General features: G+C 31.6%; 2 protein-coding genes across 3 annotated transcripts; one reads left to right on the top strand and one right to left on the bottom strand.

Annotated features, from left to right (window-relative positions):
* The first annotated feature begins 789 nt into the window (after positions 1-789).
* Positions 790-8,742, top strand: LOC130897055 (venom allergen 5-like). 2 transcript variants are annotated; one of them, XM_057805567.1, is made up of 5 exons: positions 790-831; positions 5,539-5,697; positions 6,704-6,785; positions 7,608-7,758; positions 8,410-8,742. In XM_057805567.1, the coding sequence occupies exons 1-5, from the start codon at positions 805-807 to the stop codon at positions 8,669-8,671; spliced, it is 681 nt and encodes a 226-aa protein (XP_057661550.1). In that variant the 5' UTR covers positions 790-804; the 3' UTR covers positions 8,672-8,742. The 2 variants fall into 2 exon arrangements, with proteins under 2 accessions (XP_057661550.1, XP_057661549.1); XM_057805566.1 differs by lacking the exon at positions 790-831 and adding an exon at positions 2,538-4,188.
* A 2,384-nt stretch (positions 8,743-11,126) lies between these two features.
* On the bottom strand, positions 11,127-14,024 carry LOC130897415 (uncharacterized). Its single transcript, XM_057806254.1, has 2 exons — positions 13,677-14,024; positions 11,127-11,508 (listed from the first exon to the last, which is right to left on the bottom strand). The coding sequence occupies exons 1-2, from the start codon at positions 13,881-13,883 to the stop codon at positions 11,305-11,307; spliced, it is 411 nt and encodes a 136-aa protein (XP_057662237.1). The 5' UTR covers positions 13,884-14,024; the 3' UTR covers positions 11,127-11,304.
* Positions 14,025-14,730: the final 706 nt, after the last annotated feature.

Raw genomic sequence — 14,730 nt, 5'->3', positions numbered from 1 at the left:
TTATCTTATTAGTATTTGATCGTGTAGAACAGCGTCACAAAGAATTTGTATGAAAATCACTGCTCTACTTAAAGAAAGATGTGAATCTGTTTTTGGGTACAGCGCTATGACCTTGACCTTAAAATATATTTCTGGGATTATTCAGACTATGTCCATGTATATTTTTAACGCTATCTACATGGGGCAGATATCCCAGTATTCAGAGAATAGACTAAAAGGTCATCAATACGATAAAAAAACATAAAATTCAATTATTAAGATTAAAAAATTCTTGGAACGGAATCTAATACACGAAAAAGAAGTTTTAGAAATGGTTCCCGTTCATAAGAACAAAAAAGATCTAAATAATTTAAGTAAAATTTATAGTTCTATTTTGTAAATTCTAATAAAACTACAAATAATTTCATAGATGGCTGCTATATATTTTTGTGATTAAATACTAAGGAAAAAATTAATTTTATTTTGATATTCGTGGTGTAGGTGATCAATTGAATAATATAAGTATCCAAATTGTAAGTGTCAAATCATATTTTGATAAAGACTGAAAGTAGTCGAAATATCTGTCTTTCAAATTTATAAAAAAAACAGAAGGTACCTAAAATTAAGACGATTTAGAAACAAAAATGTATATTTATATACGGCACTCATACCTCCTCCATATTTTTTTCTGGTGAAAATATTTCCAATTTTTCATTATGCACTATGCTCATTGTTCCCGTCGGTGTAGTTGGTACAAGTTATAAGATAGATTTCTATTTTTTCGGTATGTAGTCTAGAAGGAGAAGCATCTCAGTGTACCAAAAAATGTTCATTGAAAGGAATCGAATTAAGGTGAATAAATTAAATTCTTATTTGAAAGTCATAACTATTTTAACAACAATAAATTCACAAAAATATATTAACCAAGGTTTATAAAAATCAGTATCCACGTTTTTTGAAGAATTTAATTGTAAGTAGTTGAGATTTTAAATACTTTCTATTTCTCAACTAAATAAGTCGTGTAAAATATTAAAATTTTCAACCTAATCACTTCACTTTGTTTATAATTGCTAATTTCATTTACCACTTGCTGCACTAGCGCTATTTTGATTAGTCTTAGAAAAATAATTTTCTGTTCACAAATGGACACTTTTTCGGCTTTTCCTTCATTCAAGATTGTACTTACATTCTACACTCCGTACTTTTAGGATACAACTAACCCATGACCTTGATCTTGAAATACACTACTACACCGGACGCAACTGTTCGTAATCGTTCGGACACATACGCTACAAACTCAACACGTGAGAAAAGTGAACTAAAACTGAAAGAGAACCAGACTAGAAATTTGTTAAATCAACTGTTCAATACTCCTGATCACACTACTATAATCCAGATATTTCTGATTTTACTTTAATGTAAATCAGTTAAGCACTCCACTAAAAAATTGAGCAACTTACAAATTATAAACTAACCTCTTAAAGCTTTCACTTTATTTTTTCTGTTTTGCTTTTCCTTAATCTCAACGCTCAAATCGCATCGGAGTTTTTTACTTTATGTTCGGCAGGTCTGATGGACTGACTAATATTTTGATAATTTTTTATCCTTCGCACGTTTGTGAAATAGTTTCTTAACAGTACAATCACTCTTTCAATCAGTTAATAAAAAACTTTCCAACAAAATTTATTGTTATTTTTAATTTTTTAAAACAGACGAATGTTAGTAGCTGTGTGGCATAATTAATTCTCTATTGTTTAAGAATCGGTGAAACACTCAAATTAATATTAAATAAATTGAATCATAACTGATAAAAGTTCATAATATATGTTTACACTTTATGGATGAATTTTATTTTTATTTACTATCAACATCTCTAGAATTACTAATCGGTTAGTAAGAGAGGAAATATGTCACAATTATAAATTTTCATTGTTTCTTGACGAAAATAGCCCGTTTTCACATTACATTAAATTTTTCGTGATTCGGATGATTCACATTAATGAATATGCATTTTAAAATGATAATTACGTTTTTTTGAGTATAGTTTACGAATGAAAAAAAATTTTTCATGATGTACTCATTCGATTTTACCCAAAATATCTTGATATCTACTATAATTACGAGGTGTGATCCAAAATTTATGTGAATGAATTTCCATATTAGTGATCATAATATAATTTCAACATTTGAATCAATAATATAAAATTAAATATAACACATTTTGTGCTCGAATCGACCCTGCTCTTCCCTGTTTCCACGCAGTCGAATACAAAGTCTTTAGTTGTAATTTTACTACCTAGAGCAAAACTGGATATTAAACTGAAGTTAAATTATAAGTTAATTTCTATTTTACATCAAGATTTACAGTCCACAGGAAATATGATTCTAGTTTTCGAAGACTAAACAAACTAAGGTTTCCAATTACTACAGCATCGAGAGAAGATGCTAAGCTAAATCCGACACCAGCGCCGTGCGCAGTAGCTCCCCCACTCTCGAGCCCAGTCCGCCTTTCGCTACGTCGCTTAGTATATATATATCGTATATTCGTTTATAATCTTAGCTCAGTATTTACTTGGCAACCGTTTGATGTGGGAGTGCTGATCGCTCATCCCAAATAAATCGCGGACTTAGCTTACAGTGTTTATCTCTTCCACAAAATAAAGAAAATAAAGATACGTTATACGCTTAAATTGGTTTCAAAATATATTAAATGCGAATGAACCAAAATGCTTTTGGTTAACTTTTTAAGGAATGCATAAAAAGAGTCGAATAAAAAAAAACGTGACTTAGAAGAAAGAAAAAGGTTGGGATGTGTTGAGAACAACAACAAATGGGAACATTGAAAAAAAAACTAACTATAAAAGTTTGCAATTTTTTAACACTTGTATAAATAGTGGAGTGATACATTTTATGTAGTTATTTGTAGACATCGTTTACAATTCTGTCCTCTTCAATTTTGTAGAATCAATGTTCTTTAATGAATCTTTACATGTGTGGTGATAAGAAAAAGTTATACAGGGGCAGGTCAGGCGGGTAATTACACTATTTTTAGCCAAGAACGGAAATGGCTGTGTATGTATTTGCATTGACATGGTACAACAACCAGTCTCCTGTCTGCTATAAATCATTTTTTTTTAACGAACGCTTTTCAACACTTCCAAATAAACGGTTTGATTAACGCTTGACATAAAAAGAATTGTTTTAATGTTTCATTTCACTTGTAGAAATTGCTTTGGACAGGATGTAGAGGGAGCTTTTCATTGGCTTGGTTTGTTGCTTTGATTTTCGGTCATAATCATATGATTCATCTTCATTAATGACATTTGTCAAAAGATCCGGATTAGTTTTGAGCTGTCCGTAGTTAAATTTGGCATCATGTAGAACGAAATAAAAACAAAAAAACCTTAGAAAAAAATCACAGTAGGGGAGAGGCGGGAAATCACACACAGCATCATTGAATGTCGACGCAACTTAATTGTCAAGTGTCACAACTCTGTTGTAACTTTCTCTTCTACGCTTGTGTTTTTTTGGAGCATTTTTGTATGGAATTTAGCGCCTTACGATTCTCTGCCCTTCAAGAAAATAGAAAAGGGAAACATTTTCAGAGCTTTCCCGTTATTTAGAAAGAGTATGTGAAATACAATTCGAAACAATTCTTCGGGAAATTAATTTAAGTTTTGGAAAGATAGTATTTTGTGGGGCTAGGTTTGGGGTGATTTTTTGGCCTTGAGATGGCTTTTTTTGGTTTGGCATTTGTTCAGTTTGTGTGGAGAAAAGGGCAAATCCCATCAAAGGTGTGCATCTCGGATTCTATGGTTTACTAAAACACGTATACACCATACAATAGGTACTATCTTGGCAACCTAGGTAATATTTCAGGTGGTCATGATTTATGTCCAAAATACTTTCAAAGAAAATGTGAATTTTATCGTAAATATCGTGAGTGGAGGTTTGTTATTCAAATATTTTATAAATTCCATTAGTTCCTGAATAGTGACTAATTGTACTCTATAAATGAGTGCGATTGTTCTCTGGATTGGATACATCTGCGGAAAACTCGACGTAGCCAACATGACTAGACTAATAATCGTTTTGATTATTTCTATACATTTTGCTATGTCTAAAAAAGTTACAGACGATCAAGGTGTTGATTATTGCAGTTTATCTTGTGAAAATAGTGCACATACAGTATGTATACGGAGAAAAGCGGTAAGTAATTTTATTTTTCTTTCGACAAATCACTATTTAAAAAATATAATTATTTATTCGAATGTTAAGTTATGAAACAACCTATTAGTTCGATTAATTAATTTTTATCACAATACAAACATTTATAACAACATATTTGTTTATCAGAATAATGTATAATTTGTGACTTTATGTGATGTGAATAGTTTTATAACGTTTTGTTCCTTATTTTGCTTCGTTGTTTGTTTGTGAGTGGATAAAAATAAAATCCTCCGTAAAATTAAATTGGATGCATTTTCCGTTCTTAATATTCGTTACTAATTTAAAAAGCTCACTCCAGCGATAATAATGACAAAATATTCAACCGTATATTTTATGAGACTTAATAATTAACGGCTTAATAACTAACAAAGTGTATAACTTGAACTAAATGGAGGGGCATGTGCTTGTGCATCTGTTTTTACAATTGTTCATAATTTTGGGCTTGCAGCCTCCCATTATACACTTTGCAAGATAAAAGTGCCTAAAAATCTTCGGCTGGACAAAACTGAGGTATATTAGGAGGTTATCTTCTATAATGACAGTACACTAAGTCCGGCCAAAACATTATATCGTTTCTAACGTGATGGTGACATACAAAATCAACTAATTTAGTGAGACAATTGTTAATATTAATTTCAGAATAGACATTTATAAGGTCTGGATATCCCTCTTGCCGAAATCGCACACCATGCAAGGTCTTTACCACCGAATTTATTATTTTTTTAATTTTACTTTGACAATTTCTTACTTTCCGCGTTACAGAACTCTTTGAAGTATGGTATTTATGCGCTAATTTTCTTAAAGAGACTCCGACTCTGTTTTTTGCTCTTCTTCGGGTAAAAATTCTTGGTTTCCATCTTTTTGGATGGTTCAAACATTGTATTCCGTCTTCACATTCGGCTATACCACGGTGAATACTTCTGCGTGAAATATTTTGGCAGTTATTCAATCAAATTATAAACTTTTTTTCTTATTTTCGACTTCTAAGATATTTTAATTTAACTGACACTTGTATAACTAATATCAAGAACATTAACTATTTTTTGTGTGCATTATTAGGTTTCAACATTGGCTCGCTTGAATCTCTAATCGTACAACGATTTTTTTAAAAAATATTTCGACTGTTCAGGTCGTCGCCTTGCAGTCAAATGGTCGCGGGTTCAAGTCTGTGAAATGTTCTTTTTAATTGAATTAATTCGATTTCATGAATTTTAAAATAAATAATTCATGTAAGCCGTTAAGTAAATGTAAATCCAATAAAAAACTATTTTTAGTATCAAAATTATAAATTAAGGTTTTAGTAATCAGAATTAAATATTTTAATCATAGAGATGCGGACCGGCAGCACATTGTAATTCATTTATGGAGTTTTTAAACGACGAATCCAGACAATACATTTTGGATATTCACAATCATCTACGAAATCAAATAGCTCTTGGATTGGAAACGAGAGGTTTTCAACCTCCAGCATCAAACATGAATGCTCTCGTAAGTATATATTAGACATTCAAGAAAAAAAAAATAGATTCTATAGGTTTCTAGTATATTTATTTCTGAGAATAACAATATTATTACCAAGAAAAATAAGTATTGTCTGAACCATGTGGAATATAAAAAATTTGTAACTGAATTAAAACTCTTACGCCTCTTGGTACATCAGTAACCAACATATCTACCGAGAACTGTACCACCTCTACATCTAACAGAGAAGATTCCACCAAGCATCTAAGGGAGAAATCAGAAGAATCACAATCAACAGAAGAAATAGATCAAAGTATCTTTCTAATCCGAGGTTTAATAAGTGAAATTATTCTTTAAGGTGTTTCTATTCGTAATAATATTTGATAGATAGCGCTAGCTACGCCGTTCGCATTTATGCTTGAGTGTAGAACACTTATTTTCAAATAAATTTAGTTTCTGATTTAAAAGCAGACGGGGATTTAAATGTAAAAATAAAACTTGGAGTAAATCACTACTATTTCATAATAGTTTTTCAGAAACAGATATAACTGAGCTCAAATTTATTGAGTTATAAAATTACAACACTGCATAGTAAATTTATTGAGCATCCTTATGATAAATCTTTGACTGAAATTACTAAATGTTTTGTAATCTTTTCATTCGGAATTTACTTAATTGTTGTGCGTTAAAACTCTCTACACATTTTTGGTAAGATTACCAAAGAAATTCTTTACAGTGATGACAATGATAGTTCAAGGTCACCCGCTAATCTTCCGACTTTACTTGTTCATTTTCGTTTTTTTTATCATCAAATGATAATTACATTCTTAGTTATTTATTATCTATCATTTGCTTTATGTAGTCGATTGCCTATTTGCGCTTTATTAGTTCTTTGGAGGGTACTAGTGACTTGATATATCAATCTCTCACCTGTTTGATTTTATCCGTAAAAATAAAGTTTATTGATAAGGAACTTCGTGATAAACAGTTTCATTGTCTAGTGCCATGTTTATTGTTTATTTTATTTTCACAGGTTTATAGCAAAAATTTGGAATATGTCGCACAATGTTTAACAAATACTTGTCAATATGCGCATGACGTTTGTCGAATAACTCGTAAGTATTATTGAAATACCACCAAATTTGACTCGCCTCGCGCATGACGTCACGCTGGAATCAGAATATTTTCTAGACCGTTAAGATTTAGGTTGGAGTTGTTCGTATTTACTGAGTTTTAATGTGTTTTCAATATTTTTTTTGTGTTAAGTGGCTATTATAGAGTTGACCTACTGTTATTATTTTCTTTTCAAATATTTCTTTGGTTTCCAAAAGACTAGGCGAAGCAGTTGAGAGGACCTTGTGGTCGAGAGGGTGAAATTAATTTAAAAAATGGCAAACGAATGTCGTAAATCACAAAATAACAAACACGATTTGTATTTTTTCCCATAATTATACTTATTTTGTGTTTTTGTCGATTCTCTTGTTGAATTTCCAACAAAAAGGGTTTCAGGTTTCAGTCTACCCAGAAATATTTAGATAAGATACCACTTATTTATGTGTTATTTATTTTAGCGCGTGTTTGTTCCAACCAAAGGGATATTTTCATATAATACAAAGTATCTAGGCTTAAAACATTGTTAATTTACCTATATATGATTCGATCAAAGAAATAAATAAAATATACCCATAATATATCACAAAAAATATTATTAAATTGAATAAATTTCATAATTATTGCCAATAATATTTTAAATAGTCTCTTATTCCACGGAACGCGCTGGAAATTATATTCCTTGTAAACCGCATGCGGCTTTAAGATCGTACTTCACATTTTGATTCCAACGTGACGTCACATTGTGCGAGAAATATGGCGCGAGTCTACGCATAAGCATATCGTTGTATGTGTGTCGTGTATGACACGATTGCTGTTGTTTTTAGATAAATATCCTAGTGTTGGACAAAATATAGGAGTAAAGTGGTTCTCTGGCAAAAAATATGATAATTACAAAACAGTTATAAACGAAACAATCTATTCATGGTACGAACAAGTAACGTCTTTTAATTCCTCGTGGGTGGAAAATTTCCCAGAGTAAGTTCTTTATTAATCGATTCTAACAAGTTTTAATGCGAAGTTTTTATAAGAAACGTTTATATTTTGTTAGTAAACAATCAATAAACAATTGTTTAGTTTAAGAAAGAACTGGTGGTATCTGTATGAATTTAATGAATGTTACAAACTCATTATCATACAAATGAGTCTGGGTTTAAATATCCATGAGTGGCCGGTTCTTATCCTTCTTATAATGCTTAATTCATGTCTTAAGAGGCCTAACCTAACCTAACCAAGACACTTGGTGAACGATAGAATGTAAGAAAGTAATAATGATGATCATGCTTCGCTGTTAAGCTAATCTGGTTTTTCTTTTTTGAGATTTTAACTCGTTACGGATACTTTGTACGAGTTGAAGTTATTTTTGCCCGTTAATCTGCTAACTTGTTACTTACAATACCAATGTAGCAGGGAGAGTGCATGCCTCAGGAGTCTACACATCCGAGAATAGCATTAATACGATTTTTTTTTTAGTTTTGCTCAGTAGATAGATATTTTATATCGTTTTGTACTTATATAGCTTAAACCCAGAAACTAGAGCTAACAAAAATCTAATTATATATTTAAAAATAATTTATTGTTTAGCAATAAAATCCATGTTAGTATCTGTATTAATAATATAATTTTCAGTGAAAGAGGAATCGAAGCTTACGCTCAATTGGCATGGGCTAACACCTTAGAAGTCGGATGTGGATTGACGTTCTGGTCGGAGGACGGTTGGCATATATATTTTTTCGCTTGTAACTACGGTCCCGCGGGAAACTTACCTGGAGCTCCAATGTACGCGATTGGCACCGCCGCTACCGATTGCTCGGATGGTATGGAACCCAATAAAAAATTCAAAGGATTGTGTGGACAAGATAGAATCAATAAGAAGGAATCACTTTATTGATGTTTTTATCAAATATTTGTTCGAGTTGTAAATTGATAACATGATAAATTAATAAAGTATTTTGTTTTTAATTATATTTCTAATCGCACGATGTCTTTTATATGTAACTCGGTCGCTCAAGCTTTGTGGAGATCTTTTTAAGAGATACTCAGGCGTTTTGTTATACCTTCAGCTCGTTTCCAGTCCTTTCTAGCTCTAGCTTTACGAATTGGTCTCCATTAATTCTTGGCGTCGCTAGACAACCTCTACGGAGATGCATTGGACAAAGTAAGGAACACATAGATAGTATTTTTGATTCAGACACTACAATGACTGATATTTTAACCGGAGAAGGTTATTTAAGTCGCTATTTCCTGCTACAGATATTATGGTCGCTGCTGAATGTCGCTGGTGTTTAGAGGAAGAAGAGGTACCCAATTGACCGCCGGTTTATCGCTGGCCATTGTCTAAATTATGAACTGTGTATTTGATTACGTGTGTAACCAAATATTTTGGAAAATTGGAGTTATTGGATTTATTCACGGTCGTATTTACGTATTAGTAATACCCGTAAATGATTTATTGTTGGAAAAATTGAACAATAAATAATAAAAAAACGTTTTTATCAGGTAAACACTCGTTTCTCTGATTTTTTTTTGCAGCGTCATACCCATATATTTATATAAACTTTATGAATATTAACCGATAAATCTAATAAATAAAACTGGGATTTTACAAGTCATTCAAATTATCAGTAAAAGCCCAATGATTTGTGGGAAACACTTGTAATATCATGTAGTCATGAATTAGATTTACGCATTTAATTGCAAACTTGTAAATTGAATTTTGTGTTGAGTGCCAAAAACGAATTATAAAAACTTGTATATTGTATAAAAAATTGTATTTGAACAAAAGTTGATATTCTTCGTTGGCCACCATTTGTTCCTATTATAGCATCACATCCTTGGCATAGTTTCAACCAAGTTGAAATTTTCTTTTATGAGGATGGTCCCAGAAGTACCTGGCTCTACCTAGAGATGACGGTAGCTCCGTGAAAAATACCAATGTATTGGAAAGTATACAATCTATACACCATATGTTTCATTGCTTAGTATTTGTTCGGCAGCCATCGTTATGTCATAAATACTTTTATTTGAAAGAGTTTATCCCGACCAATATAAAAGGTAAACTAGATTCTACTCTGGGTGAGACTGCTCTTTCGTTGTCAACAGTAAAATATTGGGTAGCGGAGTTTCGACGAGACCGTACGACGATACGAAGATTAGCAACGTAGTGGTCGACCAGAAATGTTGAGGAAACTGGATGATCGTTGAGTGAAAGTGCGTGAACTAGCAGACATAGTAGGGATTGCAAAAAGTGTGATACCACGCATATTAACTGAAAATTTGGATATGAGAAAACTGTGCACAAGATGGGTGCCGCGTTTGAACGAAATTTCCATCGAATGTTTGGCAATGTTTACATAAATAAAGCCGAAAGCCGAAACGTCTGCTTTTGGCTAAGGAGAAAGTGTTATTTCGAGGGTTGCTGACAGCCTTGAACGTATAGGTGGTGGAGGTTAAAAATGAAGGCGCCCACGTGACATGACAGCTGTCACAGCATTTCACACATTGAATACTTGGTGGTTCAAGAAGATTAAATCTGAAGCTTCTGACAGCAAATCTCTTGATGATCCCTTGAAATTTTTCGATTTATATATTATTCATGTAATATTGTAAAGTGTAATAATACAAGTAGGAATTTAGGAAAAGTTTGTTATCAATTCATTTCATTCAAAAGCTATAATTCGGAAAAAAGTGTTGTCTATTTTTTTATATTAAAATATCGAATTAAATGAAAGACAACATATCACTTAGCTCCCCAAAAGAAAATTTTAGTCGCAAACTGTTAGATTTATCCGATGAAGCGGGAGGATCATACTCAGTTTATTTTCAAGTCAAATGACAGTTAGAAGGATCCGTCTTTAGTGGTTTTTGGACGTTTTATTATCCTATATATAGTATTAGAAGACGATGGATTCAAGGTTACTAGAATAACAGAAGGTTTGTGACATGCGCATGTTTTTGTAAACAAACCATCAGCTGCTAGAACACCAGCTACGTCATTATGTCATTATGTTTACATTTTTATTTTGTTTATATGTTTATGTGAAACAGAACCTCACTAACATTATGTTCGAGTTATGAGGATGTGTGTTATCTATTGCTGATCCGGCTATACAAACGAATATATTTGTAACTAACGAATTTATTGAGATTCACAGTTGTGAAGAACCGGTGACGTCACTTGTCTACTGCGCATCATGTTATTGTCACAAACCTTCTATTATTCTAGTAACCTTGGATGGATTGTTGCCGTTCGAATTAGAACAAGTTGGCGATTACCGTCACGACGTGAAAGCGAAGGTTTTTGAATATTGGTTCGAAACAATGCCAAGCAGGTTTAAATGAAAAGGTTCTGAGCGATTATGATTTATTACTTTTCTAATTAACTATACAATATAATTTAATCAAGCACAAAATAATTGAAATGTCAGTCACAAATTTGTTAATAGTATCACAGAGTAGCTATTATCACACTTTATGTCCCGTTAGTAATAATCACAATATATGAATTTAATAAATTGATATCTATCATTTTTTGATAGATTCGTCACTAATTTTTTTACAAACACAAGACGTATGGTTCGTCGCTTTAAACGTTTTATATTCGTCATTGCTACCAATATAAAACGTGAGTAATACGCTTTCGTCGGATGCCGCTTGGCATCTTTCGTTGTAATGTTTACAACATCCGGATCCTTCGCATCTATGAAGAATTGTTGCGTACGGTCTCATCTGTAATAAAACATACAAATAATCAAACATTCAATAACTGGGTTATGGAAAATATACAAAGTGGAATTGTCTTATGAAAAAGGCTGATACTGTTCTTACAGTAGTAATAAATCAAAATTAGTATTCTTCTATTTACCATAATTTAAGTGTGTAATGCTAAATGACGAAAAAAAAACACTCGGTAGAATTTATTTAAACGAAATAGGATAAAATAATCAGTTATTTGACAAGAAATCTTTCTAATAAGATCAAATATTAGGGCGAATCTATTTCTTGTCAACAGATGACGCCATAGCACCTCTCTGTATGAACTGACATGTTAAAATGACAGCTGTAGGGTAAACAATCGATTTTCTCCTATACACCCGTATTAGCTTAGCTTCTCTTGATTTTTTTCGATATGTCGGTTGTTTTGTATTGTTTTTTTTTGCTTTATGGTGCTACGAGGACTTCATGGATACTTTTCAGATCTATTTTAATGAAATTAATACATCCAAAAGTGAATATTTTTGCAGTTTTTTATTCAGTCTGCAAGTAATTGTTACTGTTGCCTTCAACTTTATCGTATAAGGACAAGTTTCCTATATACTTGGTTTTCAGACTATATTTACCTACATTAAACACAAACAGAATGTCTGAAATACAACAAATAACTTCACAATCCTGTTTGTCCCACAGCGGGTGTTTTTAAAAGGATACAACTGATTTTGACAATTCGTTAGATTGCTGAATACAATAGAAACAATTTTTTAATACTGTGCTCACATTCCACATGTTACATTAGTCTACATTAAAGATAAGTTGATGAACTAAGCCATTTTTACTGATTTAATAGACAAATTTAACCTATAAATTTCATTTTGTTGATGGCCAACATCATTAAACATTATTGTTAATAATGCTTCACTTTGATTCGAACACTTCATGTGTGGCTAGAGGAAGATTTAGAATAAATTCATAGGTTTTATTAAATTTTTCGAATGGAGTCGATAACAAAACTCGAATGTTAGATTAAATAAAACAGAAGTGACTATTGCGCCACAATACGTGAACAAAGGAATATTTGAAGAGAAAAGTAACAAGCTGAATGGCATGTTACAATCGGTGTAATCAAAAAACAAATAATTAATACTCAACAGTTTACCTTATTATTTGATCCATAAAACTGTAACGCTATGTATATATGTACAAATCATCAATGTTTTAATTGTTTTAATTTAATTATAAATGTTTATCTAGAGGAGTTAAGTGAATTTATTATTGGTTTTATCTGCTTTATATTGACCGTTTTCCAAAAAACATTTGTTATTTCCGTATCAGAGATAAATATTATGTTGGTTTTAATCAGTTTTCTCTAAAATTTATGAGTATAACAGCCTTAACAAAAGATAATACGTTTTTTTAGCTGTAATTTTTAAATAAGGATTATTGATGTGAATTTATTATAAAAATATTGACTCATTGCTTTGTTTAAATTCTATCGGTGCAACGTGTGACCTTCCCTTAAAGATGTAACTGATCGAGGTATCAAAAAAATGTTTTCAAAGTTAATTGAATCGTTATACTTGGTTATACCTAACTTGCTGGTTAGGTTTGGTTTGTAAAGTTATACAACACCCTGTATAGTCCGAGATAACTCAAAATTTAACAAATAAATTCATGGTATTACTTTCTTTATTTACTCTTACTATTATTCCAAACATTATAATCATTTTTTGATAATTTTTACATTATGGTAATATACGTTAGTATCCATAAAATATCTCTACCCAAATGATCATTTTTCCTCTAGATTTCCGTACCTATTTGTTTGCACTATATTTTTTCAACTTTCCCATTTCCATTTTATTTTAAATAGAGAGTAATTTGATTGGATTTCATTCAATTTTTTGATACAAGACAAACAATAGTTGTTAGTGTGGAAATCTGCATAGAAAAATTGACTTTTTATAAGCCTTATGCACGAACCATTGAGCTATCGAAGTTATTTTACATATTTTACCTAATTCCGTAAAATCATATAGTGATAAAAATGCAAAAAATAGCATTCACTTTAATAAATAATCTAATTAAATTGTGGGATAAAGTGCGGTACAAATATCTTCACTTCCTTTTCATGTTTACCGAAAAAATTTTATTATTTATGTATTAAAAATATAGACGCTCACCTTTCTCATATATTCCTTGTAGGTACTTTCCCATGCCTCATTTCCAATAATCTCTCTCAAGTATACAACGCGGGGCTGTGGTTCTTTACAAGGGAACATTTCATAAGAAACTCTTTCCATGTGCAACGACCAATCATCACTAACCAAACTTCTACAAGTGGAAATGGCCATATTAACAAAAACTATCACTCTTATAAAAAACATCATTTCGAACCAAAAAATGTACACACACAGTTGCCCTCGATTATAGATTATGCGTGACTGATATTTACGTGAAGGTTACCGCAAACGCCGCGTGGTCTCAATTTTAAATGAAACAAATCTCATTCGAAACCGGCATTTTATTTATTTTCGTTGGTAGTACCTATCCAATCAAGTGTTCGTCGAGTATGTTGGTCGGATGGGGAAACCTCTTCTTCTAGCACCTGCGCGGGAAATATCACGACACACACACGGGGAAGTGATGAAAGATAAATGGAGAGTGTAAATGACTCCGAATTCTGGGAAAACCATATTAATAAGTAATAAGTATGGAATTGTAAGAATCTCGAATCGGTAATCTGTCTACAGTCGCATCATAATTTTTACATTGCGTTGGATTTTTTAATGTTAAATAGAAATGTGTTGGTATAACTGATGGAATACAGAATATAACTGATCGTAGCATTAATTGAGATAAAAATGTTAATGAAAGATGGAATATTTTAATGATTGTTATATTTATACGTAGAAGGAGAAACCAGTATAACGACTAATGTTAATACTGGTTTTGCAATCTCATCAACAGGATTAACAACAATGAAGATAATATTAGGTCCATAGCATTGGACTACCAAACTGGTTTTATTTCATATAATATAATATGTAGAAATATGCACTAAATTCTCATATTTTCAATGAATATATTCAGAGTTAAGTATTGAAATATATGAGAATCCCTTCCAAGTTGACATTTCAACTGATAGAAATATCAAGGAAAACTAAAGTTCTACGGTAACATAATATGATGACACAGAAAAATTAATAATAAATAAAGGAGGGAAGCAAGGCGATG

This window comes from Diorhabda carinulata, chromosome 8 (assembly GCF_026250575.1).
Source record: "Diorhabda carinulata isolate Delta chromosome 8, icDioCari1.1, whole genome shotgun sequence".
Classification (NCBI taxonomy): Eukaryota; Metazoa; Arthropoda; class Insecta; order Coleoptera; family Chrysomelidae; genus Diorhabda; species Diorhabda carinulata.
Note: the sequence above shows the minus strand (reverse complement) of the source record. Positions and strands in the feature narration are given on the sequence as shown.